Below are 26,032 nucleotides of genomic sequence, written 5' to 3'. Positions count from 1 at the left end.
TTGGAAAAAAAAGGGGGGACTATATTCAGAGAAATACGGTATGTATCAGGTAATTTCTAAGGACCACCTCTTATACTGGTCAATATAAGGTATAAACGTTTGTGGTTGATCATTTGTATAAGATATTCTATTGGTGGGTTTTTAATTCACACAAAAACTTGCCAGCTTTGTCATAAAATAGATTAAAGCTCTTCAGCATGAATCAAAGAGGATGTTGACTTTTAAAAGTGTTTTTCAGATGCTGGAAATTCAATTTAATCCCTAAAAATTGAAAAACACCACTTCAAAGTCAGTGGTGATAGTTGTTGTTACAGATGAGACATTGGCACGCTAAGTATTTGTTATCATTTGTTTGATTTGATCAATTTCATACGAATGACAAATTTTCAGATATGCATGCATAATTTCAGTATGCAGATGTACATAGTGTTTCGTATTGTAAATACTATGGATTATATACTTATTATATATTTACTCATCTAATCCTAGTTACCCTTGAACCAGTAGTATGACCTAATTTATATATGTGTACATATTTTGAATGAGATTTTTACATGCTTTTTATGATGTATGAAGTTGTTCTAACTTAAAATCAAATTGCATCACAGGAATGTAGTTGTTAATCCTGAGCCACTTCATTTGGGAGGGTGATTTGCTCCTGGCTGTTACATAACTTCTCTGTTCTCTTATAGGAAAATTTAAATGAATTTGTAATTATTTTATTTAAGTAGTGAATAACGTAAGATATTAATGTTGCATTTTTGCAATGTTGGGGTTATGTTAATTTTCCATTGCTCTTTCAATTTTTTCTGGTACACATTAAAATAATAAGATGCTCAGCCATTTTTTCTCAATGAGTTTATCGATGCCCAATTGAATTGACTTACAATGCTATGTGTTCAATAGTCATTTCCTCACATCCTAATCATAAACATAACCAGTGTGCATAGGCTAAAGAAATTTTACTCTGAGATTCTTAGCATTAAATGATATGGTCCTCTAATGAAAATTCTAACCTATGGTTGGTTCTGTAACCTATGGTGAAAATGTTGGGTGTGTATTTTTTCTGTTGGATAACAGCTATGCTAGTTCCAAACTTAGTTTGGATGCTCTTCATGTCTCGTGTAAAATGCTGGTTTATTTTGTAACTTGTGAATTCCATGTTCAAAACTTTAAAAACAAAACTGCTGGTGCCCCCAGTTTAGAAATATACTACCCTACTTACCCTATTTGTAGCATAGTTTGGAGTTAGCTTTACTACAATCCATCAGAATCAAGTTTTGTTTACATAACTGTGTTAATAATTGTTTGCTTTTGTTGTTGATTAGTAAATGGTTGTTTTTAACTCCAAGGATGTTTCAGATTTTCATCTGAGCTATTTTTAGAGAATCAAATGAAGAGTATAGAATGAAGACAATGAATACCCATTTAGAAGCTGGGCTTTCAATCAATATTTGAGGCTGAGGTTTTGAGAATTTCTATCCATGTAGTTAAGAAATTCACAATCATTGGTGTAATGGACTTCATCAAGCCATGTTTGTCACATGAATTAAGTAAGGTGAGCTGCTAATTGGCTTCAAGTGTTTATTTCATCAGAATCAAATCTAATTCATCTAAACCAAAGTCAATTTTTTGAGAGTCTATTTATTAATTTACATAATTCTTGGAGTATTCCTTCCTTTTATAATGTTTATCTCTGCCAAGTTGTGCATCATAAAAATATCTTTATTCCTTCTAACATATTATAGATGTCATTTGTGACATGTAAAATGCTAAATAATTATCTTGGGTACCTTAGGTGTCATTTATAATAAATTCCTTTTAATCTCACTCTCACCATAGACAGGGCCGGATTTACCCAAAGTTACTCTGTAGGTACCTCTCCATTGAGCGCCCCTCCTCACGTGAGCCCCCCCCTTCCGCAATTTTTATGATAAGGCATAGCCACTCGCATGAGGTAAGGTTTGGAAAAAAAGGATTAAACAGATATATGGCTGACAGTATAAGTTTATGCTTCAATTTTTACGCAGGGAAAACATAGACAATTCAATTAAAAAAACAGCTTGGAGTAAAACTAAATGAAAAAGTGCACAACTTAGCACATTTAATGCCCTAGCAAAGAGGGCACCTGCAGGCAGACGGAACCCACATAATAAGCCTGCTGACGGCGGTGCCCTTCGATGCACTTCCAGTAAAGATCATTGCCGGTTGCCTGACAGAAGGTGCCCCTAGGCACGTGCCTATTATGCCTTACGGTAAATCTGGCCCTAACCATAGATGAGTTTTGATATACATATATGTGCCTGTTTACAGAGCATATATTAATATGTATATGAATTACTTTCACCTTTAATATCTAGTCGATTTCTGTAGTCACTATTACACACTTATTTGATCCCTATTGTTCAGATAGTAATGATGGTAAAAAAATCGTCAGTTTACCCACCTTTGGCAATGGATTATGCTATTTTGCTTTTTGAAATCTTCTGGAAATCTTCATCTGGATTGCTTGATGTTGCAATTCCCTGTGAAATCTTATACCTCTGAGAGGCAAAAAAGCCATATTTTTCATTAAATGGGCGAAGAAAAGAGAAGAATTGTATTTCATCTGAATATATAATCTAGTATCAGCATCAGTTTAGATCCTTTTAAGAGAAGAGAATTTCCATTTCCAAACATCTTTGTCGGAACAAAAGATCAGTATCTACATATAACCATGTTAGAAGCAGAATTCATACCACATGCTGTAAAGGAATTAGCAATGGATAGAACACTTCAAGAAAATCAGAACACTTAAGGCCAGCTGCGTGGTAGTCATTGTGAAATATTAAGTGAAAAGACATTATTTGTCAATGAAAAAATAAAACTAGGTAAATGGAAAGAAAATGAATCCATGATTTTGTGACTGAAAATCACTGAATAAAAAAAAAATACTATAAAGGCTGAAGTGGCCTCCGAATATGAATGCACCAGACAGCTGCTTCCAAATCTTTGGATCCTTAGCATAAACAATAGTAATTACAGCATAAAAAACTGTTTATGCTGAAATTAGCTTCAAATCACGTCAGAAAATGAGGATGCAGCAGAATTCAGCAAGTGAAATTGTCAAAAATTGTAGAAGCTAAGAAATAACAATTGTATGGTATGTTTATACCAGAAGGAAATCCCAACTCGAAAACCCTCTTTGTTTCTAGAAGAAGCTTTTCTGTACCATTAGGCTGAATGCACAAGGATAGCCTCATGATTTCATGGGATGATCAGAGGCAGATCAAATGAGGCATTGCCAAGCCTTAGGCTGTAATCATATACATACCATAAGTATGTGCAATGATTTTTAGTCCATGTTTTTCAAAGTTTGTCCTACAATATGCAGATCTAAATTTATTTGTATAGAAGTGTTATTCTCTTTATGTGTAGCAGTCTATTGTTGAAATGGATGTTGAACTTAACAAAATTCACTTTCGAATTGCACCAGAACAAATCTAATTGGAGGAAACTATTTATTTTATTGTATAAGTCATTTTTATTAAAAAATGGGTTAATAAAATTTGAATTTATGTTTTTATAGACACTTTTTACGGACCCTACATTTCAAAAATGCAACATTATTGTAAGTAAAAATATGTGACATAGATACAAAGTGTGTCTACCAAAAGAATGTAGCAATGGCTTAATTAAGGAAGGGAAATTTATTTAGCAATGAATAAAGTATAATCGATGTACATTATTAATGGTATTAGGTTTCTTTGTCATCTGACAGCTTATCTTTAAAATAAATGAAACTCATCAATTGTGAAAATCATTTTGTGAGCAATCAGGTTTTTTTTATGCATTGTAAAGTTAAGTGAATATGTATCATAAAAGTAGATGATGCGTGCTTATGAAGCAATGGGTTACTTGTAAAATCTCCAAAGTACCTAAATTAATACGAAGAATAAGGAACTTTTTCTTGAATTAAAATCATTAGGTAATAATCAAGGTTAGAATCAGTCCCAAAAATAGAATTTAAATGTGATAACATAGGCTGAAAAATTAAAGAAATTTCGTGCTTCAAAAAATTCAACTGTAGTTTTGATGCTAAATAGCTGATGTTAAATGCTTGATGTGGTTGGAAAGCAGTGGATAATTTTAAGGAATTTTCACTGCGCTACTCTGAAACTACTTGAACTCCTTTGATCACCCTAAACCCCTTTGCCGTTGGAACTAAACGTGTGACTGTCTCCTCCAGGGTTTGCGATTGTCTGTCACATGTGTCCTCAGGGCTTGGGTTTTAATGCTTCCTGACTTAAGTTAAATGCAAGTAGGACTTCGATTTTTCTTGCACTTTTATGCATGCAAAAACCGCAGGATTTAAATTATGTGATGATCTTGGTGCTACAGAGTGAAGTACGTACCGTATAAATGTGTGTAAGAGATGCACCTTTTTTCCCAGAAATTGCAGCCGAAAATGGGGGTGTGCCTCTTACAGGAATTTGTTATTTTCCCCACCCCCTATCCCTGGTCGCAAGTCCAAGGGGAACTGAGTGGCCTTGGTTTTCAGCGTGAGTCAGTCATCTGAAACCCTAGGTCAAAAACAAGCGGCAGGCTGGGGAGTTTTGACAGGAGGGAGAAGGCGCAGCTATGTGATTTACCCAGGTTGCATTGCCTGAAGTTTCCAGTCCATCTTGTCTTGATTGAATGTACTCATGCTATGCTTTTTTCTTTGGAAGTAATGCTGTTTGGACTGTGTTGAATATTGGTAGCCTTGTTGTAACTATGAAGCTTTGTGTCAATCAATAGGAGGGAACACCCAAAATTGGGATAATTGAAGCTAGTTGACCGGAAAAGGTCAGTCGGTGAGACTGGGTAAGGATGAAATACATCTCCCTTGTTCCCATGAAACTTGATATTTTCTTTTGAAGATAATGATTTATGGTCTGTGTGGTCTCGAAAAGGAAAAAAAAAACCTTAACAGGCATGGGCTGATGGAGGGCCAAGGGTGGTTTTGTAAAATCTACGCTGTGGTTATTATCTTACGCCACTGAGATTCCCCCGATTGTTGTGCAACCTCTTGGGAAGATTCACACGATGTGCCTGTCGTGTGTTGCCTTAAAATTTCTCACGGCTGAAATTCTATTGCTAAGTCCCGTGAGAGCTTTGAAACACAATTTTTTGTGAGTCGGACAAGCATCGCAGTGCAATGGCGTATGGGAAGAGAGGATAGGAACTCTTTCTACTTCCTCTTGTAGAATGTTGCATTCACGAAAGCATTGATTTAAAATTTCGGATTCAGATTCAATTTCTTCAACGAATTTGGATCTGGATCACAAGGTAAAGGACATTATCCGTGGATATTTGGATCCAAGGTATCCGATCCCACCATCCCTAGTAAGCATCGTAAGGTTAAGAATACAAATGAATACCTACTTATCTCTGAGTACCATACATATTGCGTAAATTTAGCTGAATAATACCACATAAATTTTTAGTAATGAAAGTGGAAATTTTGATAAATGATGAAATTCCAGGAATATGCCTGCAACACAGTGCGATTGGATAAAAAAAATACCAAAATTTTTTTTCTTTCGCTCCGATGATCAAAATAGGGGTGCGTCTCTTACACATATTTGCACGGTAATTTAGGAGTCTAAAATGAGAATTGCTCAAAGATATCAGAAATAGTTGCATTGTGTTGTGATAACCCATTCATTATTGCTGTACAAACTAGTCTCTTTTGATATAGTGTTCCTGCTGTAAATAATTTGGATCTAAAGTTTAAAATTTTATTTTTTCGATAGAGTAGCATTAATTTACCCCTCTTAAATATTATAATTATCATTCAAAGTTTGCTTCTATTGCTCTTTTTCTCCAACATATGTCTTCCAATTCACCTTTACTAACTACATATATTCACGTACGTATTGTCAACTACATATTAGATCTTGGACCCTTAAAGAAATGTCTTAGTAAATTAGACCATTTCAATTATCAACTTAAGTTCTTGATTGATTCCAACTAAAGTTGAAGTTTGAAAATAGCTCCTAATGAAAGTACATATTCCTCAATTATCTACAAACTATATCATGGCATCTAATAGCATGCTTTTGGCTTGAAGACCATCAAATTAAATGATAAAGAAGAGTGAAATAAAACTTCATAGTTGATTTTTGATGGGAGCAATAGAGCCTAATCTACAAGCTAAGTTGAGACCTATATTTCATAATCCATATACAAATGTGCTTTCTGTAGCTAGTGTTTTGACAAGATTTTTCTGCAGCAACCAGCCAACAAGGACAAATCCTGTCTCTGAGTTTTGTATCTCCAGTTTCCACTTTCTTTGGGATAAGGCTCAGGACACATTTCTGTCTGCTATTCATGATCCAAGCAGTTCTGTTGTATGAATTCAGGTGTCACTGGTATGCGAATCATCATTATCCCTGGAACAGTGATACTCGTATGTCTCTGATCAAAGTTATCAAACCTCAAGTACCCAAATTTTCAAGAAATCCTTTCCATATAGGATTTCTAAGACTGACTGAATTATGTTTTCAAGCCCCTGTAACAGCTGGATATAGGTTTACTGATAAATTTAATACTGTGTAGCTCATACTATAAACAGATTTCTTCCATTTTTCATTGTATATTTTCCTAAAACATTGCTTTTCTTGAATCCAAATGTGAAAAGGCATGTTAGGTGCTCATCGAAGCATTTTCTCAGAGGAGACTCTATGTAAACATTTGAGAAAGTAGACATTCAGATTTCTTCTGATATCTATTACTTTTTCAATATCCTTATCTACCTACCCAAATTACATAATGACAATAAAAAATTATTTTTTTATTAAGAGTAACCTTGTGAATGACTACCGACGAGCCACCTGGCAATAATGGGATGTGACTTAACATGTCTAGTGAAGAACTTTGCTTTTTTGGCATTTGCAATCATATACTACAGAAAGTTTTATTTATTATATAGTAAATATGTAATCATTTTATCAGCATAATTGTCCCTTTTTGAGACATCAACTTTATGCGTAAATTGAATAAGGGTGAACTACTGCCAGAAAATCGTACACCGATTACATAAATTATGTTGTACTCAGCCTTTCTAGTGTACTTCTAATTTAAAATATCCTCATTCACTTCCATGCACTGTAAAAGCAGTTCAGGTGAACAAATTATAGGTACCATCAAATATGAATTAACTATGATGCGAGGTAATATTTTTATTTTCATTTTACCATACTTGTGCGAGCTACACCCTGTGGGAAATGAGGGGTTTGGCTTATATAAGTAAATATAGTACTAAGTTTCTCGAGGAATGCTGCAAATTGTTGCATTTTGCTTCTACCAATAGCCCATTGCTTAAATTAAATAGCATTGCTTTCATTCATGCTATTTGAATACAAAGAAAGTAGACAAATGAAAAATTCTTACTTCTTTACATCACTGCCCAGTGAGAAATGAGTTATCCAATCGCCGTCGATTCGACGTCGAAGTAGTCATCGATAAAACGTCGATGGCAACACATCGATCGATGTCTATATGGTCCGAAAATCGACGTGTTTTCGACGTTGACGTCATCGACGTGTTTTCGATGTCGATGTCATCGACGTGTTTTCTATGTCGACGTGATACCGTCTGCTTACCTGCGATTCCTAATAATAATTACGGAAATATACATCTTTTCGGCTAATAAAGAGCATCTATTGCTGCCCCAACGACGGATTTCACTCGAGCACGCATTGTCTTAACAAATGAAGGCTGAAATAATTAGACTGTTTCAAATTTATTATGGTGAATTGTAATCTCAAGTCCTTCTTATTTATCTTCAATAACAATCAGAAACCCTTGAGAAAAAATGTGAGATGTTGATATCTATGACGCGAGGCTAAAGGTATCGAAATTATACGAAACGAAACACCGACAGCAACCGACACAAGGTTTCCCATGGTTCAACCGGCTTATCAGATCGACAGAGTCCAAAAATTAGTAGAGACCGGTAGAGACTGTTGGAGACTGCCTTCAAGCTTCAACGTCATGCACTTCCGGTATGGTTACAGAATGAAAAGGAATCAAAGATTGTTCTCCGAGATTAAGAGTAATGTGTATGAATTAATAAAATAATTATTTAATTTTAGCTTTATTATTTGTGTCACATATATTTTAATAGTCTCACCGCTAATTTTCAGACTTTGTCACAACATCACTTTGTCCCCCCTCAGCCAATCAACACGCTGACCCCGCTGACCAATGAGAATAACACGTCGAAAAATCGTCGATTGAACAAATAAAATCGACATCGACCACATATCGATCTATAGGCGTCAAATCGACGAAGATTCGACGTAGATTCGATGATCCATTTCTCACTGGGACTGGTACTACTCCATCACACAAATTTAATTGAAAAATTTATTTTTTACCACACCATAGCATTATATAAAACATGACTCCGGTTCCAAGGATTGATAATCATAGTGCAATACATATGCTGAGATGACAAATAGCCCTGAGGTACCTTTCCTCCGACACTCCATTTTTCAATTTAGCTATATTACTAAAGGTCTGCTAATAAGCTGTAATAAGTTTAACTTTCAGCATCCAGCATTAAAAAAAATATACAGCTGATTTAATCAAAGGCATGATTTACCAATGCATGCAAATAGGGAAAAATACCAGTATAGGCAACCCACATACCACATAAGCTCCCACAAAGCTATGTTCTGGCTACGCACCTACCAATACATCTGCTGAGAAGACATATAATTTCATGGTGTCTGCCAAATGACAAAAGATGGATTTAATTTTCAGATTCGTACAAACAAATATGCAGCTGAAATTTTATGAGATTTATTATTTTATGCAAATTGAAAAAATATAACAGTATAGGCAACTAACGTACCTCCCAAGCAGCCTCTGAAGCAAATTTCTTGCTACACATCTGTGGGGTAGAGGTGGATTCATTGTACAGTGAACAATGTTCCCACCTCTGTGTTCAAAGTGAACAGTTCACTTTGATCCTGTTCGGTGAAAAGAACAGTTCAAGATACCTGTTCCTGGCAAACAATCAGAATCATTCGGGTAGAAAATACTGTTTATCAGGCGTTTAGAGTACATATATGAAAGCTTAGTGTGGTATCATATCAGCATGTTATAGTAATTTCAAGCAAATTCTATCCCAGACCTTTACTTGGTTAACGGTGTGCACGAAAATATCTGCTGTCCACTTGTAGAATAAGCCAGAATTTATATTTATCAACTCAGCATCTGATGCTATTTGCGGTTTTTGAATGCTCCTTTCATGGGCAACTTACACTTTTATATACAGCTAACTGCTCTTTATAAATATTTTGAGTATAAACATCATTTGTGAATCTCTCTTCGGTAAATCCTCTGTAAGATATCAATTCTATTCTCTTCGTTACACTCTGAGTCAGTTATCTATCCACTCTAACGATGTGATTAACAGGAAATAATAGCACTTGTAAGACGGTGAGAAATAATCTGTTTCATTGCCAAATTAGTAGGTACCTTTGGAAGAATGTAAAAATATAGTAAAATATGTTACACCCATGGAATTCTGAAACATGTTTAAACATTAAACATGGAAAACAGAGGAAGAGTTAACGCTTTGAGGTGTACTATGAGCAATTAAGCTAAGTGGTCACAATATAATACATAAAATGTCGCTATGTGAAAAACCTAATGTCATAAAAAGAAATCGCCATAGATAATGTATGTATTTCATTTCTTCGAAAATGATGGATATACGCCTCCGTGGACTTCTCCAGAAGAGAATGAAGTCCTTCCCCTTTGATGTCTAATTACATTACAAACAAGTAATTTGAGGAAAGTTGGAGCCCAATTTGTGTTTCCCAAAATCATCAGCTGTGAAAAGAAAGCATGAGCACTATCCACAAATGGAAATAGCGTATTCTTCAAGTCATCTAAATTTCTTTCATGCTGTGAACATTCTGTAATCATGCACAACTAGTATCTATGTAGCCTCAAAGAGTGAAAAACATAACTTTAGGATGGAAACATGCACAGAAGTTTAGGACATAAAGAGCTTAGTAATAGATATAATATAAAACATATGTACTCATAATACATAACACTGGCATATATACAACACCTTATCTATAAAAACAAACTTAAGGGTGGATTTTTAGTTAATTCACTCACCAGCTCCACGATATTTGCTAAGCTGTTGATAGACTTGTTTCATTCTTTCCATGTTCACCCTGCTTGCCCCTGCATGGTTCACCATTGGTACAGAATAATCCTTTCCTATAATACATTTGGCTGCTTTCTGTACTGATTCTGGAGCCGTCCATGGCTCATGGATGTACTTCGTTGGAAAATTCTTCAGGGCTGGAATGTACCTCCTTAGAGAACACAGCATGAATTAATTTTAGTTGAACAGTTTTGTTATTTAGCCTTGACCCGTACATTATCCACGCTCCAAAAAAGATAAAACATAATGAAACACTGACTTTTTTACTGTTTTGTTTCATGTAATCTTAAAGATCATAATCCCTATCCTGAGTGGTCTATGGGGTAGAAAAAATTATTTGCTTGCAAAATATCTTCATAATCTTTCTACAGTCACATATAATATGAATAAATTTTAGTTCAATTGATCTGTTATTTAGTTTTGTCCCATACACCAAACTCCATAAAAGATGAAATAAAATGACACATTGAAAAGGCTATGGTTTCCATCTTTTTTTACTGCTTTGTTTATGCTATTTTAAGGACTAGTCACCCTGCCCTGAAAAACCATAACGACAAAAAAATTCATTTTATTATTTGCTAAATATCTTCATAACCTTTAAACTATTCCTTAGTTTTAGGATCATATCCACACGTCCCTTGAAATAATACTCTCATCCTGTTTTTCTTTGTTTTAATATAATATGCATTTAAATTCAAAATACAACTACAATGCTTTGAAAGTTCATCAACATATATGCATATCGATGGCTAAGTTCTAACAACACATATCTCAAAAATTGCAACTTTTCAGGAGAGCTAAAAAACGATTAATTAATTTATTTTACTTGTACATACACTGAAATTAAAAACCAAAAGTTTATAACACTGAAAAAGAAGCATTCTTTTGGGAACAAAGAGTTGGTTTTTGCTTGTATTATAACCTTAACAAACCGCGTTGCCATCCTTGATGGACCGCGAGGGCCTAAAACCTAGTACCATGAGCCTCGGTATAGTTGCCATGAGAATTAAAGAACCTGGATAGTGTAGTGGTCTGCGCAGTGGCCCGGAAAGCCAAAGGTCCTTGGTTCCATTCCCGGTCCAGGGGAATTTTTTCTCATGGCAATTCTTGTATATTATTACACTTTGTTTAAGATACCTATCTCAAACTGGCCGAATTTGAGATACGTGTTGTTAGAACTTAGACATCGATATGCTGCAACAAACTTTCATTCATGAATTCTTTGGGCGGATTTCCTAAACTGTCTCAAAATCCAGAAATTCTGTGATGTAATGATAAAATTCTTTAATTTGCAATTACCTGATAAAGTCGCCATTGGGATCCGCTTTACGTCCAAAACGCACTGGGCAGTAGCAATGGAAAAATTGCTGGAAAAATGATGAACAAGATAACCACATCCACATTCCGGCATTGACCGACCAGTCAGCATCCAGTAGTAATTCCTCAAACACCTATCAAATGTAAATAAATCATGTGTTTTAGGGCAGGGACACAGTGGCACAACTGCAATCATGATTTTAAAGGGATGAATTTTAAATCATAAATCCCATTCAGCATTAATGAATTAATATTCAAGGAAGTAACAGTGTACAAGCCAATATTCAAATGTGACACCTTTCCAGAGGCACCCACAGTCACAAAATGAAGTGCAGAATTTCCAAACAGGAAAAACATTTCCCTTTATCCATTATCATCATTCCCAGGTCAAGGCATGTGACTCAATCACGATTTATGAAATGGGAGAGAAGTTGAAGGTGGGATCAATGTCATGAGTGCAATAGCATTGTTTGGCTCTTGCAGGCTGATGACTCTATGAAATTTTCACAAAATACAAAACAAAAAACAAAACTTTTGGTAAAAATTTTACTGAATCGTTCACTCTGACTTGGTATCACGTTTCATTCAAATAACTAAGTACATGAAAGTGAAAGACAAGTAAACAATGAAAAAAAACTTCCTCATTTAGTTTGTCTCTCGAAAGCTAAAAAAGAGCAAACTTTCGGTCCAATGTCTCATGAATTAGAATATAAAAATGGCCCACCTTGAACTGAGACCATAAACTTTTTTACTTTTTTATTGCCATAATGTGCTACAAATGAATATTTGCCAACTTTTTCTCTTGGGTGGTCTCAGGGCAATACCGTATCTGCCCCTTAGTAGCTATGCCACTGCAAAAATGGTGGTACTTTCACATTACATATGTACCTTCATTCCCTCTTCCCAAGAAATCCAAAGGTCGCCTCTGGTGAGGAAACATGCGACTGCGTGTCTAGCTATATGATGTATCCATCCCTCTTCTCTCAGCTGTGCCATGATTGCATCAATCCATGGGAATCCTGTCTGCCCCTATGTCACCAGGAGAGAATATTTATTTGTAAATAGGCAATTATGTAAAGCAGTCATTTAAATTATTTCTCCATAATTAATTTATTTAATTGATGTAATGATAAATTATTCAAGTCAAATAATTATAAATAGTGTTTTAGTACTTGAAGGAATATACCATTTCCCTTCTGTGACCAAAAAAAATTATCCCCATAAATTACTAGAAGGATTAATTTGAATCATTTGAGATTTATTCTGGTATGTAACCAAGAACCTGCCGAATAATGAATTAATGAGCATTTGGAATTATTCTGCGCCAGAATAGATCTTGAACTATTCATGCACAACCCTCCTAGGGTTTGAGCTGGTGGCCAATATGTTGCTTGCTTGCTTGGACTTTTTGATCTAAGCAACTAAGGCTTATATTTCGGCCTCTTGGAAATGAAAGGGGTACAGAAAACTATGTTCATTTTGAAGTTTTTCAATGAAGATTAAGATATAGTGAATGATTCCTTCATAAGCACACTTATATTTTATATGCATGCAAAAATACAATTTTTAAAAAATCTTGTCAGCATTGGTCACTTAGCTGAGCAAAACAAAGAACAGGCATAGATAAATATGATATAAACTTACATATGAGAAATTCTGATGTTATTATTTTTTTCAGTGGATATGTGATAGTGAATCATAATACATATTTTAAATACCATGCAGCTCTTAATAATATGAACTTAAGATATGATCGTCATATTCTTATTGAGACTTCCCATAATGGCAACTGCTCCCAGACTAATTATACTTGAGATGGTTTGTGAATGTATATTATCATTTTGTGGGATCTATCGGCAGTCAATGCATTGTGCGGCATTAATTGAACATCTATTTATAAGTATAAGAAGGAATAAGGAATTCATGCTAAGATAGGGTTAAAGGTGTAGTCCAGTGGCTGGGATAAGGGACGGGAGCCCTGTTGAGTTGGGTCCGAAATCGGAGAGACGAGAATACCAGGATAATTCCACCCCAAAAAAGAGCTCTGCACAGAGAGGTTTCAAATATTATTATGCTACTTGTAGCACAGAAAATGTTATACTATTGTAGGCATTGGCAGGAAAGGGTCAAAGAGTATCTCCAGTTTAAATTAAGAATGGATCACAGAAGTTAGAGAGGAATCCAAGAAACATGGTTCCGTACAATGGCATCTACATCATCACAATTGAAAAATCTATTTGGAATGCAGTCATATCACAGTCATCAACTTTTTTTTTAGGAAAAATAGCCTTTAATCAGTGAAGTTACTTTTACCCAATTGTAAAACATCAGCCCAGAATTGAAATGGACGTAAAGAATTGAAATGACTCCTCACGTTTGCCCACTTGGCTAGGGCTTCTTGGTTTTTGTCCCATGGAATTTGAACACAAATTGGGTTACCAGCCATCTTATCAAAGTTTGGATTTTGTGTTGCTGCACAGTAGAAAAACTCCCGCCAGAGGATTTGCCCGTGGAGAGACAGGGGCGGCCGTGCTTTCTTGATCTGAAAGTAAAAATGAAACATAAATATTTTCATCGTGTACAAATAATGTATTATTATATGGTGGACAGGTTTTTCTATTGTCTACACAATTTTAGTGAGCTATGATCTATAATTTATGCATATGATTACATATAAGTGAATAAGAGAATGACCTGATGTCAAACTGGAAAGGAAAATATTAAGTAGGAATAAAGAGCAGCCAGTTGAAGAGTAACATTGATGTGAAATTTTCATATGATCCTTGATAATTAGTTTCTCATACATATAAAATTATAATTGTTGAGCACTAAAGATAATTACTATATGTATAACATAACCTCCCATTTTTATTCGAATGTTTATAAAAAGGTGTTGGTGGGTTTAATCATGCCCCAGACGAGTAAATGCAGTTTGCAACTTGAAATCCAAATGTGGTATACTTTTTATAAAATATTTTGACCATATTATTAAAAAAAAAACAAATGCTGCTAATTATTTGCAACATATAGTTGCTAAGAGATTGGGGGAAAGGATTCCTTTAAGGGGTAAGGATTAGGTAATGAGTACGGATAGCATGAGCAATAATGAAGAGCTAGATATGCTGGGAAAGATGAAGAAATTAATGAATGAGATGTTGAGGGGACAGAGAGTTTAGATGGAGTGATTATTGACTTTGGTAGGGGATGTAATAAACTGTGTTAGAGGTAAGGATGTTGGGAAAGGGGAAGGCATAAGGTGAGAATAGGATTTATAGATAGAGTGAAAGTGAAAAGGCCATATTGCGAATTGACGAGGGAAGTTCAATTTGGATAATAATAATTTTATAGAAGGAAGGGGCCAGTGTTTGTAATTGAGTCCAACTGTAATTCTTCGGTACTTTTTCCATCATTGCTAATGAACGACAACACTGATCAAACCTTAAAATATTCTTAAAAATCCTTACATAGAAATAAATAGAAAATGCATACACAGTGAATCATTTCTAATGTTTTTATATTTTATCAATGCAGTAGACCTCTACTTTATGATGGGTTCAACTTTTGATGGCTTCTACTTACAACTTACAGTTAACACTCTGAGCTAGCTATTCTTGAATCATTTCAAATTTTTCCATTTTTTCTCTTGCACAATATGCCATCAATTATATCATTCCAAGCCTTATTTATTAACGAAACACATTTTAACGTGGTTACATTTACATTTGCTAATGCACTTTAAACTGATTCCTCATCTGGAAATGATGTCATTGACACATACTACATGGGATTCGCTGTTCAATTGGTCATCCAATGGATTAATATCATATGAGGGTGAGGGTCAACTGCACCCATAATAACCTTGAAAAACATACCTTCTGGTAAAGGTCAGTCAACTGGTAGTAGAAGAGCCTTGTGGAAAGGCAGCCAAATCTTAGGTAAGGTGATAATCCTGTCTGGCTTGCTAGTAGTGACTGTGGAGTCATCTTCGGTCGACCAAAGGAGGCAACCCAAGCTTTTCGCTCCAGGTGTCGCTCCAGTCTGGCCAATGCTTCAGATTCACCTCCTTGCCAAACGGGTGGGAGCAGCCCTTCTGTGTCAAAACCTTTTAGCGTAGATACATCAAAACAGATTTCATTAACAAACAGCCTCTGGTCATGCATTGAATGATTTGGCTGAAATCATTGCCCTTTTAGGTTTGAACAGTACAAAGGAATGAACCACTATTCCTGCATTTTAACTATCCAAGACACTATCTTTGTGATTAGGAGTGATGGTTATATTTTTGGAAAAGTTAATGCATTCTAGAACACAATAGGGTCAAGTGAGGAATAAATCGCTAAGAATCTCAATTTGTGGTTCATTGGATACCAGAATTCTTCAACAACCAATTACAACTATTTTTTATTCATGACTGTCTGAGTGATAATGCACATTAATTTATCCCTTCAGTTACAATAGTTGAATAGACAACAGTTTCACCACTACCTGATAGCATCATGCCATTTAAAATAAGTGGTTAACTGTTGGGTAATGAACCTACCAGCTCACTAATGATAGAAAATATAATGTATGTATTATAAAAATGTTTAAATTAATACATTTTGATGAGGCTCTACAGCCTGCCAAACAGCATTTCTTGTTATTAGGTAAAAATAAATGGATATGCTTTAATTGTGTAATAATAGGATAACGATAGATTGTAGTGCCTGCTAAAGATGCAAATTCTAACAATCTTATGATATAGTATGCTAAACCTAAATACTCCAACATATCTTTAAGCAAAATTTCCTATTTATAAAGATATTTTTGCCTGATATTGAAAAAAATATATGTATGTATTTGGAGCACATAATTTTTTGGCTTAGAGACACCTATGCGAAGAAGTGACTTCTCATGTAAGAAAATTGTTTCTGCTGTCTGTTTAGTAGGGTATGTTCTATTTTTCAATGAGTATTATACTTTGTTATTTTTATTGGTGTTGAGGCTGAAGGAAGTGAATAGTTTTCTATTTCTCTGATGAAAATTTGAATTTGCTGCATAATTTACTTTAAAGTGACAGTGAAAGGAAATGAAATTGCCATATCTTACTGAGTTTTAATGTCATAACCCAGTTTCAACACTAATGTTATCTTTAGTACCTTAAGGTCATGCAGAGTACTGAAACCTAAATAATGAATAAAAAAACTCAGTAGAATTTGCAAAGCTTATTTCCTTTACCTATTGTGAATAACTAGTGGAAAGTAAATGAAAGGCTGAGTCCTGGAACCGATTTATCAATTGGTAACATTTCAAATTGTAGATTTCTCTTTTGTGGTGGTGATAAAATGTTACGGATACGTAGGCCCATTTTTTTTTCTTTCTTAAATATTAAATTGCCAGAATATCTGAAGTTGCAGAGCTGCATAGTCATTTACCTAGTTCCTCCAAAGTTGGGACCCCGTATTTATCATCATGGTCATCGAGCACAGGGGTGTACGCTGAGCCGACAAATGGTGCAGTAATAGGAGGTGCGGCACATTCTGGTCGGTCCATGGATGCTACAACCTTTTGGAACTGGTGGTACGTCAGTGGGGGCTTTCCGGCATTTTTAGATATTATGCTGAGGGGAGAAGGGGCAAAAATTGAAAATAGACACATTTCTCTTCATTCACATGTTTTAAAATAGACATTAAGTGTAATGGATGATAAAGGGCGTATTTAATTTTCTTTGAATTATGGATATCTTTCTGACAGTTCACAACTCAAAGCTAACTGATGCCCACATGATTTGAGATAACTCCAATTGTAGGTCACCATTATAGTACTTCCCTTATTATCACTGCAAATCGCTAGAATGAAGGATATCATTGAAACAAAACTTGACACGCTACAGAGATTTGAGTTCGTGCATTCAGTGCATTTTTAAAGCAAGGCATCATTATTGGTGGAAGAAAATAAAATACATTATTACACTATTTTTGAAGTTGCTGAATACATTGACATTATAATATTTAATTTTTGAGAAACTCATTTAAAAAGTTTTTATTTCATTTATCATTAGGTTAAGATTTCAATGCTACCCTCTTTTAATCTGATAGCTTTATACATATACTATTTAGGAGGCTATTTTGAATAGAGTTCAGCACCTGGCATACTTATCTAAGTCTTAGCATTGCTTAAAATTGCATTCCTTAAAATTGCTAATGACTTTACTGAATTACCAAGGGAGATTCACGTGGGTTTCTTGTACATACTAGTGTTCTTACCTACTAGTCTGTCCCTATTCAATTTATGATTCATACTGCCCTAGTAGATCTTAGCTAGTCCACCACTGATGACTGAATGTGGATATAAACTTCTTTCTTTGTCCCTGATCTTTACTTCGACAAAAAACTTTATAGGATACTATTCCTTCGGAATTGCTCTCTTCTTTTCAGGAAACTTCACTTCTACACTTATTCACTCTAACTAGACTTCACTTCACGTATCAAGAGTGGGATACATACATCCTTTACTCCATATCATCAGTGATTTCTAAAATATTTATCATTAATTTATTATATAATGAGTTTGTATGCATTAGATAAGGTCAACCAATACACAACTAACACCTCATCGTAAATATATTTTTTCCTCGCCCCAAGAATTTTGTTATAAATAGGTTTGGCAAAAGTTTAATGATATTAAACATCCTTATTCAGACAAAGCAGGATCTATCATATTGCTTTAAGCTTGGATTTTAAGGCTTGATGGGTATACTAGATGCAGAACTCTGGCATTGAAGTATGTAACTAAATCAGGAAATAGCTTCCTCTACGAAAAATTTTAAATTAAGCAAAGGTCTTTGAGGTCCGACTAAAGTCATTCTAACTTATAATGACATCAGCCTGACCAATGCAAAAATTTCACTGAGGAAAAATCATTCACCTTGAGCCGGACAAGAATCTAGGATCCTCATACCTTATGAATTGATTTTACCAATTGAGGCAATGAGGGATGGTAAATTAATTGGTTGATGGAATCAGCACGAATTTGGGGGTTTCTGATTAAGGCCTGATCAAAGCAAATGATTTCTCCCAAGTGGACTTTTTGCACTTTTGAGTGCCCTTAAGGGTGACTGAATTATCTTTCAGTGGTGAGTTTTTCAGATTTATTTATGAAATCAGCCCACAGATTGTTTTTGAAAACTTTTTCAGTGCAGCTTCCAGCTAACATTAACGTGGAGGTCTGCAGGCAAGCTGCATCACCATAGAATAATTGAAATTTTGCCAGGCCAGGGCTACTCTATCACCTGTACCACATTCTATAATTTATAGACTGTTGCTGACCGTGAACTGATTTCCTTTGAATCACGCTGAGTAAATAATGAACTTGGATGCCATCTGACTTAAGATTACAAGCTTGTGTTAATTGACATCAGCCGACTCATTTCCATGTTGGCTTATGGAATTTGTACAGTCTCTAAGGTTGATAGAGGTTGATTTATACTCACTTTTCAAGTTTGTATAACGTGTGGGACACCTTTGAGCACACTTCTATACCATTTTCTTTACACATAGCGATGATATTCTGATCCCGCACTCGCCCAAAAGGTTCTGGATCTTCTTCAAATGTTAAAAATGTTGTTCCCCATTCCTGATTAGAAAGGCAAAGAAGTGAAAATCACTTATCCAGAATAGTTGACAGTCAAATGCAATACAAATAACATATTCTATGAGGGAAACTTTTTATCTTCTCCCCAAGACTTGCTCCAAGCTTCTTCTTCATCAAAAGAGAACCAAAATAGGGTTTAAAATAGAACTGCATACAATAAATGATGAGAGCTATCAAAAATTTCATGACAGATCCCAATTAAAATTAGATTTGAAATTGTTGCAGTCCCATCTGGAGCAGTTATATTACTGAAGTTTACAATCTAGATGATGTATGCATCTGAAGGTCCTGTTACTTTCCCAGAGAAGAATTTATATCCAAAATTGGGGAAAAACAATGAGATGAAAGGAGAATTAATGTTAAAAACATCATCAATAACACTGATTCATCATGGAAGAGAATTTATATTTTTGTCCATCACCGCTTTTAGCCCAAACCAAAATTTTCAGTCATCAATCATCAGTTTTGTTGTTGAAAATTCAATATGTATTTGAGGCCCATCATAGATGACACTAAGGAAAGTAATAAGTACCTTGAAAAGTTTGGGAAGTGCATCTGCTGGTTGACCTCGAATTACAAAAAGCCTTGAGTTGAGCTTCTTGAGACTCCGGTCCAGATCTTCCAAACATTGCAGTAAAAATCTGAAAAAGGCAGTAAAAAATGATGATTTACAAGAGCTGAGGACAAGTGAGATGATGATTTGAAAAATCAGTTAGTTAAACAGCAGTTCATATTTCTTTTATGGGCTCTCATCCACTGTAAGCTAGTAGCAGTTTTATTGCTAAATGGTCATGTCATTAATTCTTAATGGCCAATTGCTAATAACATTGCAGTACATTTCATGGTTGGCAATACTCATAGCAAAGACATTTCGTTATTAGTCTCTCATTTTGGGGCAGTTGTGTATTTATGGAGGATTGGGGCAGGGGGTCCAGACCCCTCTGTAATGAGGAAACTTTTAAGCATTTAAGCTGCCCACCACCCACAGCTTAACTGGTCCAATGTCGAGGCTGGCTCGACAGGCCTGGTGCAAACATCAGGTCAAGTTGAGTTCAACATCACAAGGTTATATAAGCGTATTATACAAGGGCAATGTTTCAAGAGATGTCACACATATATGAGTATTAAATAATAAACTATTTAATTGAACCAATACCACAATATTACAGTCAGTGGAAGTTTACTTGGACCGCAAAGGGTTAAAGCCTGAGCTATCGCTCTACATATTTCCTATCTATCTAATAGTAAAATCAAGAGGTGCCCATGTTTAAAGTACATCAACCTAACCTTAGACTTGGTTTCCTCTCAAATATGTAATGTATGTACGCTACTGCTTTGGAGAAGCGATTTGTGCCACTCAAACAAAAGTTGGGGTCTCACACAGGGGTTTCAAGCTTTCGTTTTTGCGCCAAAAATAGCGATTGCCCCGCAATGCACCAACGTACCGCGTGTCAGTATCTCAGCCTACGGCTTGTACCCTATCACTGGCACGACTTGCAATGGTGATCGAGAGGTGCCACGCGGCACCAGAAACCATGTAAACGCGTATTTCCTTTCTACATTGACTTAATACAGAGCACATATCCTACTTCATCGTCTGTATCACCGCAGCCTAAGTGTTAAACACTTCACCGGGCGACGAAGAAATACGTATTTTTGTTAATCTACTCTCAAGACTTTCCGAAAAATGTTAATTAATTCTCATATAGCCTTCTTTGTTACATTTTGATGCCCATGCATCCATATCTACGGAATGCTCGCTATACCTAAAGGAAACGCATACTTTGGACAAAGAGTACCGGATCCGATGTGTCACAATAAACCAGAATGTAATGTATTTTTACTGTGAAGGTAAGAAGTCCGATTTCATCGTATGATGTTAATAAATACTGGTGGGTATCGAAAATAATATGATGAGATTTTAAAAGGAAAGGAAATTTTAAAATCATCAAAAACGCATTCACTGGAGTGTTTTTATTAAGAATCTGGAATTGATATTGGCCTTGTAAGGCCTCTTGCACACACACCGATTTTGGACGGCCGGTAAAATATCGGCCGATATTTTACCGGCGAAGCGATGCTTGCACACACGCCGGATTTTTACCGGTCTTACGATAAGTTGCTATATTTTTGAGCCGGCGCGCCGGCGATCCACAGTGACAATGGCCGGCAGCTAACCGGCATTTTGCCGTACCGGCGCGTGATCGGTGTGTGTGCAAGCTCCAATGCTCTCCCACTATTGGAATGTGGACGGCCGATATTTTACCGGCCGTCCAAAATCGGTGTGTGTGCAAGGGGCCTAAGACGCTGAGTGATTTACTGAAATTCTGGGGAAAAAAAGCTTCGCATCTAAAAGAAAAGACTTAGAGGTTATTTAATCAAGCGTGTTGTTTAACAACTTGAATTTGTTAAAAAAAAGGCAAGACCCCGAAGGAAACGAATATTTATAAAATGTTTCATGTTTTATTAGGAGAAAAAGTCGAAATGAGCCAAAATATGTTTTAACCCATATAAAGCGTAGTAAATTACGAGGGTTACCCATATAAAAACAAACATTATCAAGCTTGAAGATAGCTGAGCAGCAGATATTTTCTGTAAGACTTTTAACGTGATTTTTGTAATAGATAGTGCATTAAAGTGTAATAATAGAAATTGCAAGTTTTCAGGTGAGAAATGCTCGGCAACATCAGATTTCCTTTAATTCCCTTAAATGAGTAAAGTAAATAGGTAAACTGTTCGGAATTATAGATTAATAAAAATGGAATTGCCCTGTTTAACATTTATAATCCAAATATTTTTTAAATCAGCATTAAAAATGATATTAAAATGAAGCAAAATTGCCTCCAAAAATATTTTATGTCATTATAAGACATAATTCATATTTATAATTTAAAATCATAATTTAAACGGAATTTTTGAATTTGAATTTTTCGTTACAATTACAATTTGATAGCCTTTTGACTGTTAACATGTTAGAAGATTAAAGCTTTTTAAGTCAAACATTCGCTCTGAGTGTGCTTGGATTGCCATTAACTTTGCTGTACACATTTCAATTGGAGAAACGAAAAGAAAAGAAGCGTTTGAGCTTACTTAAGTAATGAAATTTTATTTGAATGAGTTATTAGAATCCTCGGATAAAATATCAAACTATAACTTTGATGCGAAGATTTTAAAGCCTGTTTATTTTTGATTATCACGAACTGTATCTCAATAAATCATTTTCACCTTTCACTACGATCTTTCAGAACACGTGCCAATTGGAAAAAACGTGGAATGATTCCAATTTAGGCGACAGAAAATCTTTCGAAATCAAGAGCTGATTGGATGAAAAGACAACTTTTAATTGGATCGCTCCGAAAATTATTAATAGCGTATTTCTGCTGAAAATTTTGAAGACTTTGGCATCATTTTAGGTATCTGCTCCTTTTTTTACCCTGAGGCGCGCGTATACAAAGGAATGTATAAAAATATGTTAAAGGAGTTTATTTTCATAGGAAATAATCATGACGATTAGTAGGTATACAAGTCTTAAAAAGGGTCGAGTTGGGAAAAAGTCAGTGAGCGACTTACGAATCATTTGCACTCTTTTGTTCATTTTGTAAAAAACAAAAATTGAAAATATAGTAGCCCAAGCCAGCCAATGTTTACGGAAGTCACTAAAACGCATCATCTTCTTCGAAACTTTAGTTTTCTCTGCCTTTGGTGTTGACATTTTCTTGCGTTTTGTGTTTACAATGTTAATTATGTAATTGAAATTTTAATTATATCTTATAATTAAACTATTTGTTTAGAATTAACTCACAATTTTTATTTTAAATTATTTTGAAAATATGGAACATTTATTTTGGAAGCTTTACGGATGTAATGTAATACGAGGACGCTTTCCAGAAACTTTCAATATGCACCGTATTGTCGTGAGTTTTCAGGCGGGAATGATTTCACATTTATTTTGAAATACAGTTGCATGCCTGAAATCCATACTACGATCGTGCTAGTGGAATTCCATGTTAATTATTGCGCAAGGGAATTCGTGGAATTCCGAACCTCCCATGAAATTCCGTTCACTTTACACGCATTATCCTCACTTGAGTGGCACTTGACAAGCTTCGTCCTCCGTAAGTGGCGCCAAAAAGGGAGGGCGGTCTACCCCAATAATTTCTGGAAAAATTGAAAAGATTTTTCAGGTGGTTCTCAAATGAAAGTTTTTATTTCACTAGGTTGACGAACAATGCTTAAAAATATTTGATTAATACCAAGGGCGGATCCAGGATTTTTTTCTGGGGGGGCATTTCTTGTTGTCTTTGAGGTTAAAAACAACATGCAGCAATTATTAAACGGAATACTCTCTTTATTTTAATATGAAAGTCATTTATATGAACTTAAATGATTGAGGCTCCGTGATAGACAAAACAAAACGAACGTAATGGTAACCGCATTAATAATCTTGTCTATTTTTTAAGCGTCTGGAGTGTGGGAGGTCACGTGCCCTCGTGCCCCCTTAAATCCGCCTAAGATTAATACCTAAAAAATACTTGTCTGAGCACATAACACCTCTGACATAATCGCTGGGAGATATTGCATAACAGTAAGGCGCCACACAGAGGGCTGAAATTGAAAAAAGCGGGACAAAACCTCAAAAATGTTTTTGTTTTTGGAGTATGAAAGTTGAAAATGTGCTCAGCTGTTTTCAATACATTAGTGCATATCTGTCGCAAACAATTTTTCATAGGTTACTTTATTAAACAGTATACTTGGCCTCAAATTTGAACAAATTTCGCCATAAATTTCCCGTATAGATTTTTTTTGCGAAATTCAGCATGTTAAAACTAATGGCACACCTTTTGCAGCTATTCAATAATAAAAAAATTAAAATATTATTTTAAGGTTTTCTATTGCTAAATCATTGTGTAATCAACTTTCTTGACTTAGTTGTCCCTATTCTGTGGTTGCAGTATTAGTGGCCGATACGATAGAAAATGGCGGACCCTGTTTTTCGTCGAATTTTTGGCACTCCGTGGAGAATAATGAACCGCCCCTCCAAAACAACTTCCCAAATCCTCCGTGAGGTGACAACCCTCAGCTCCGAAACGTCGAGAAAAAAATTGGTGCAGCTGAAGGAAAACAGTGGCCGATACGATAAATAAATGGCGGGCCCTGTTTTTCGACGAATTTTTGGTCCGCCCCAAAGAGCAATGAGCCGCCCCACAAAACAGCTACCTTAATCCTCCGCTTGAAGACAACAGTCGGCTCTCGTAACGTCGAGTAAAATCATCGTTGCAGCTGAAAGAAAACACCGTTCAAGCGTCCACGCGCGCTCACGAGGGCAATTTATATGCTCGGTCCGATAGTACCATGCCGACAGGCACGTGATGCGACGCGGGAAGCGTCCGTATCAATAGGCGTAAACATCGGTCCCCCTTTCCGTTTAAAGCCTACCCCTCGCATCCTCCTATCAAAAGCAGAGCGATGTATTGCCATTAACTTCCTCTATTCCCCTCTCCACATCTGCCTCCCACAGACACGTGTGCATTCACCCGGCCACTGTAGGAGAGAGAAATAGGTTTATAGTAATTCACAACGGCAAGATTTTCGCATTGTTGTATAGAGGTTATTCAGAATAACGATTTGAATTATTCAAGGAGTAAGCCGCATCAGGGAACTATACTGAGATACCCGCAAGTGTTCATAACGCGCGAAAATTCCTCAGAGGAAAAATCATTGAGGAATCCAGGTTCGAATCTGGTCAAGGCAAATAATGTTTCTTCCTTAAAATTTCTTAAATGTATTTTATTCTGAAAATTTCAAAATTTTGCCACGGAACGTACTTAATGCGTAATATCCACACCTTAGGTCACCTGTTTCCAAGAATTCCTGTCTCCAATTGTTCACAAGTATTTTGAGAAAAAGATGCTTGGTTTCCAAGGGTAAACGCGGAATGACTTTCTGAAACGTGATCAGGGTGTAAACACAATTAACAAACCAAATGTCTCCGAAAATTCGTTCCAGAATGAATCTTTTCCCTTTGTTTGTTTCATGTTTGCTTCCCGAAACCAGTTAAATTGGCCGATGAATTCGGAATAGAACACAGTAAATTCCAAATTAAGGTTTTATGAGGAAAAAAGCCCTTTCACACGACACTAAACCTTCCTCGCGGTTCTCCACACAATTATCCTATTATGAATCTTGTGAACCCTACGTAATTCTTCTGATTTACAACTTTCATCACCTGCTCTATGTACAGTGGCATAAACAGGAGGGTGGAATGGGGGCACGTGCCTCCCAAAAGACAATTAATTTTAGAATAAAAATATTAACCTATAAAACAAATTCATTCTATTCCAACAATATGTTTAGCAAAACAGCTTCCCGACGACCGATTAATTGTGTAATTTTAAGTTACAAAATAGCATTAAATGTGATTCTAGAGATTAAAATGCTACCATTTTCCCTTACCACCCCAAAAACATCATATTGGCTACGTCCCTGTCTATGCATCTCATCCTAGGCCTACCTCTGCTGTTCTTCCTTTCCACCTGTCCTTCCAACGATAATTTTCACTAGAACGTCCTGTCTCAGGGTATGGCATTGTATTTCAAGATTCCTTTTCTTCATGCTTTCCCAGAAACAGGTGTCCAATGCAGTCGAAAAAAACAAAGGCTCCGAATTCCAAGAATTGGAGCCTAAAAATTCCAGAAACCCTTTCATGTAATCTCAGTCTCATTCCACGAGGCAACTCTCCCATACCACTTGTTTCTAAGCCTTACACCAACACTTCACATTCTGTGTACGGACTAGTTTCAAGGAAATGGCGCACATATTCTTAAAGGCGGTGTATCGCGCTCCAAAATGACTTCCCCGAACCGT

At 35.7% G+C, this 26,032-nt stretch overlaps 1 protein-coding gene across 2 annotated transcripts in view; it reads right to left on the bottom strand.

The window, feature by feature from the left end:
* The window catches only part of LOC124161005 (cryptochrome-1-like), a 71,545-nt gene that overhangs the window by 11,875 nt on the left and 33,638 nt on the right, over nucleotides 1-26,032 (bottom strand). For both annotated transcript variants that reach the window (XM_046537140.1, XM_046537141.1), the window contains exons 2-9: nucleotides 19,701-19,809; nucleotides 19,008-19,150; nucleotides 16,951-17,135; nucleotides 15,409-15,638; nucleotides 13,911-14,078; nucleotides 12,425-12,565; nucleotides 11,519-11,670; nucleotides 10,168-10,370 (exon numbers count right to left, since the gene is read on the bottom strand). In XM_046537140.1, the coding sequence (XP_046393096.1) occupies nucleotides 10,168-10,370; nucleotides 11,519-11,670; nucleotides 12,425-12,565; nucleotides 13,911-14,078; nucleotides 15,409-15,638; nucleotides 16,951-17,135; nucleotides 19,008-19,150; nucleotides 19,701-19,809 (1,331 nt within the window). The remainder of the gene's footprint in view (nucleotides 1-10,167; nucleotides 10,371-11,518; nucleotides 11,671-12,424; nucleotides 12,566-13,910; nucleotides 14,079-15,408; nucleotides 15,639-16,950; nucleotides 17,136-19,007; nucleotides 19,151-19,700; nucleotides 19,810-26,032) is intronic.

Source organism: Ischnura elegans, chromosome 6 (genome assembly GCF_921293095.1).
Source record: "Ischnura elegans chromosome 6, ioIscEleg1.1, whole genome shotgun sequence".
NCBI classification, from domain to species: Eukaryota; Metazoa; Arthropoda; class Insecta; order Odonata; family Coenagrionidae; genus Ischnura; species Ischnura elegans.
The sequence above is the reverse complement of the archived record's forward strand: the minus strand, read 5'-3'. Positions and strand labels throughout refer to the sequence as shown.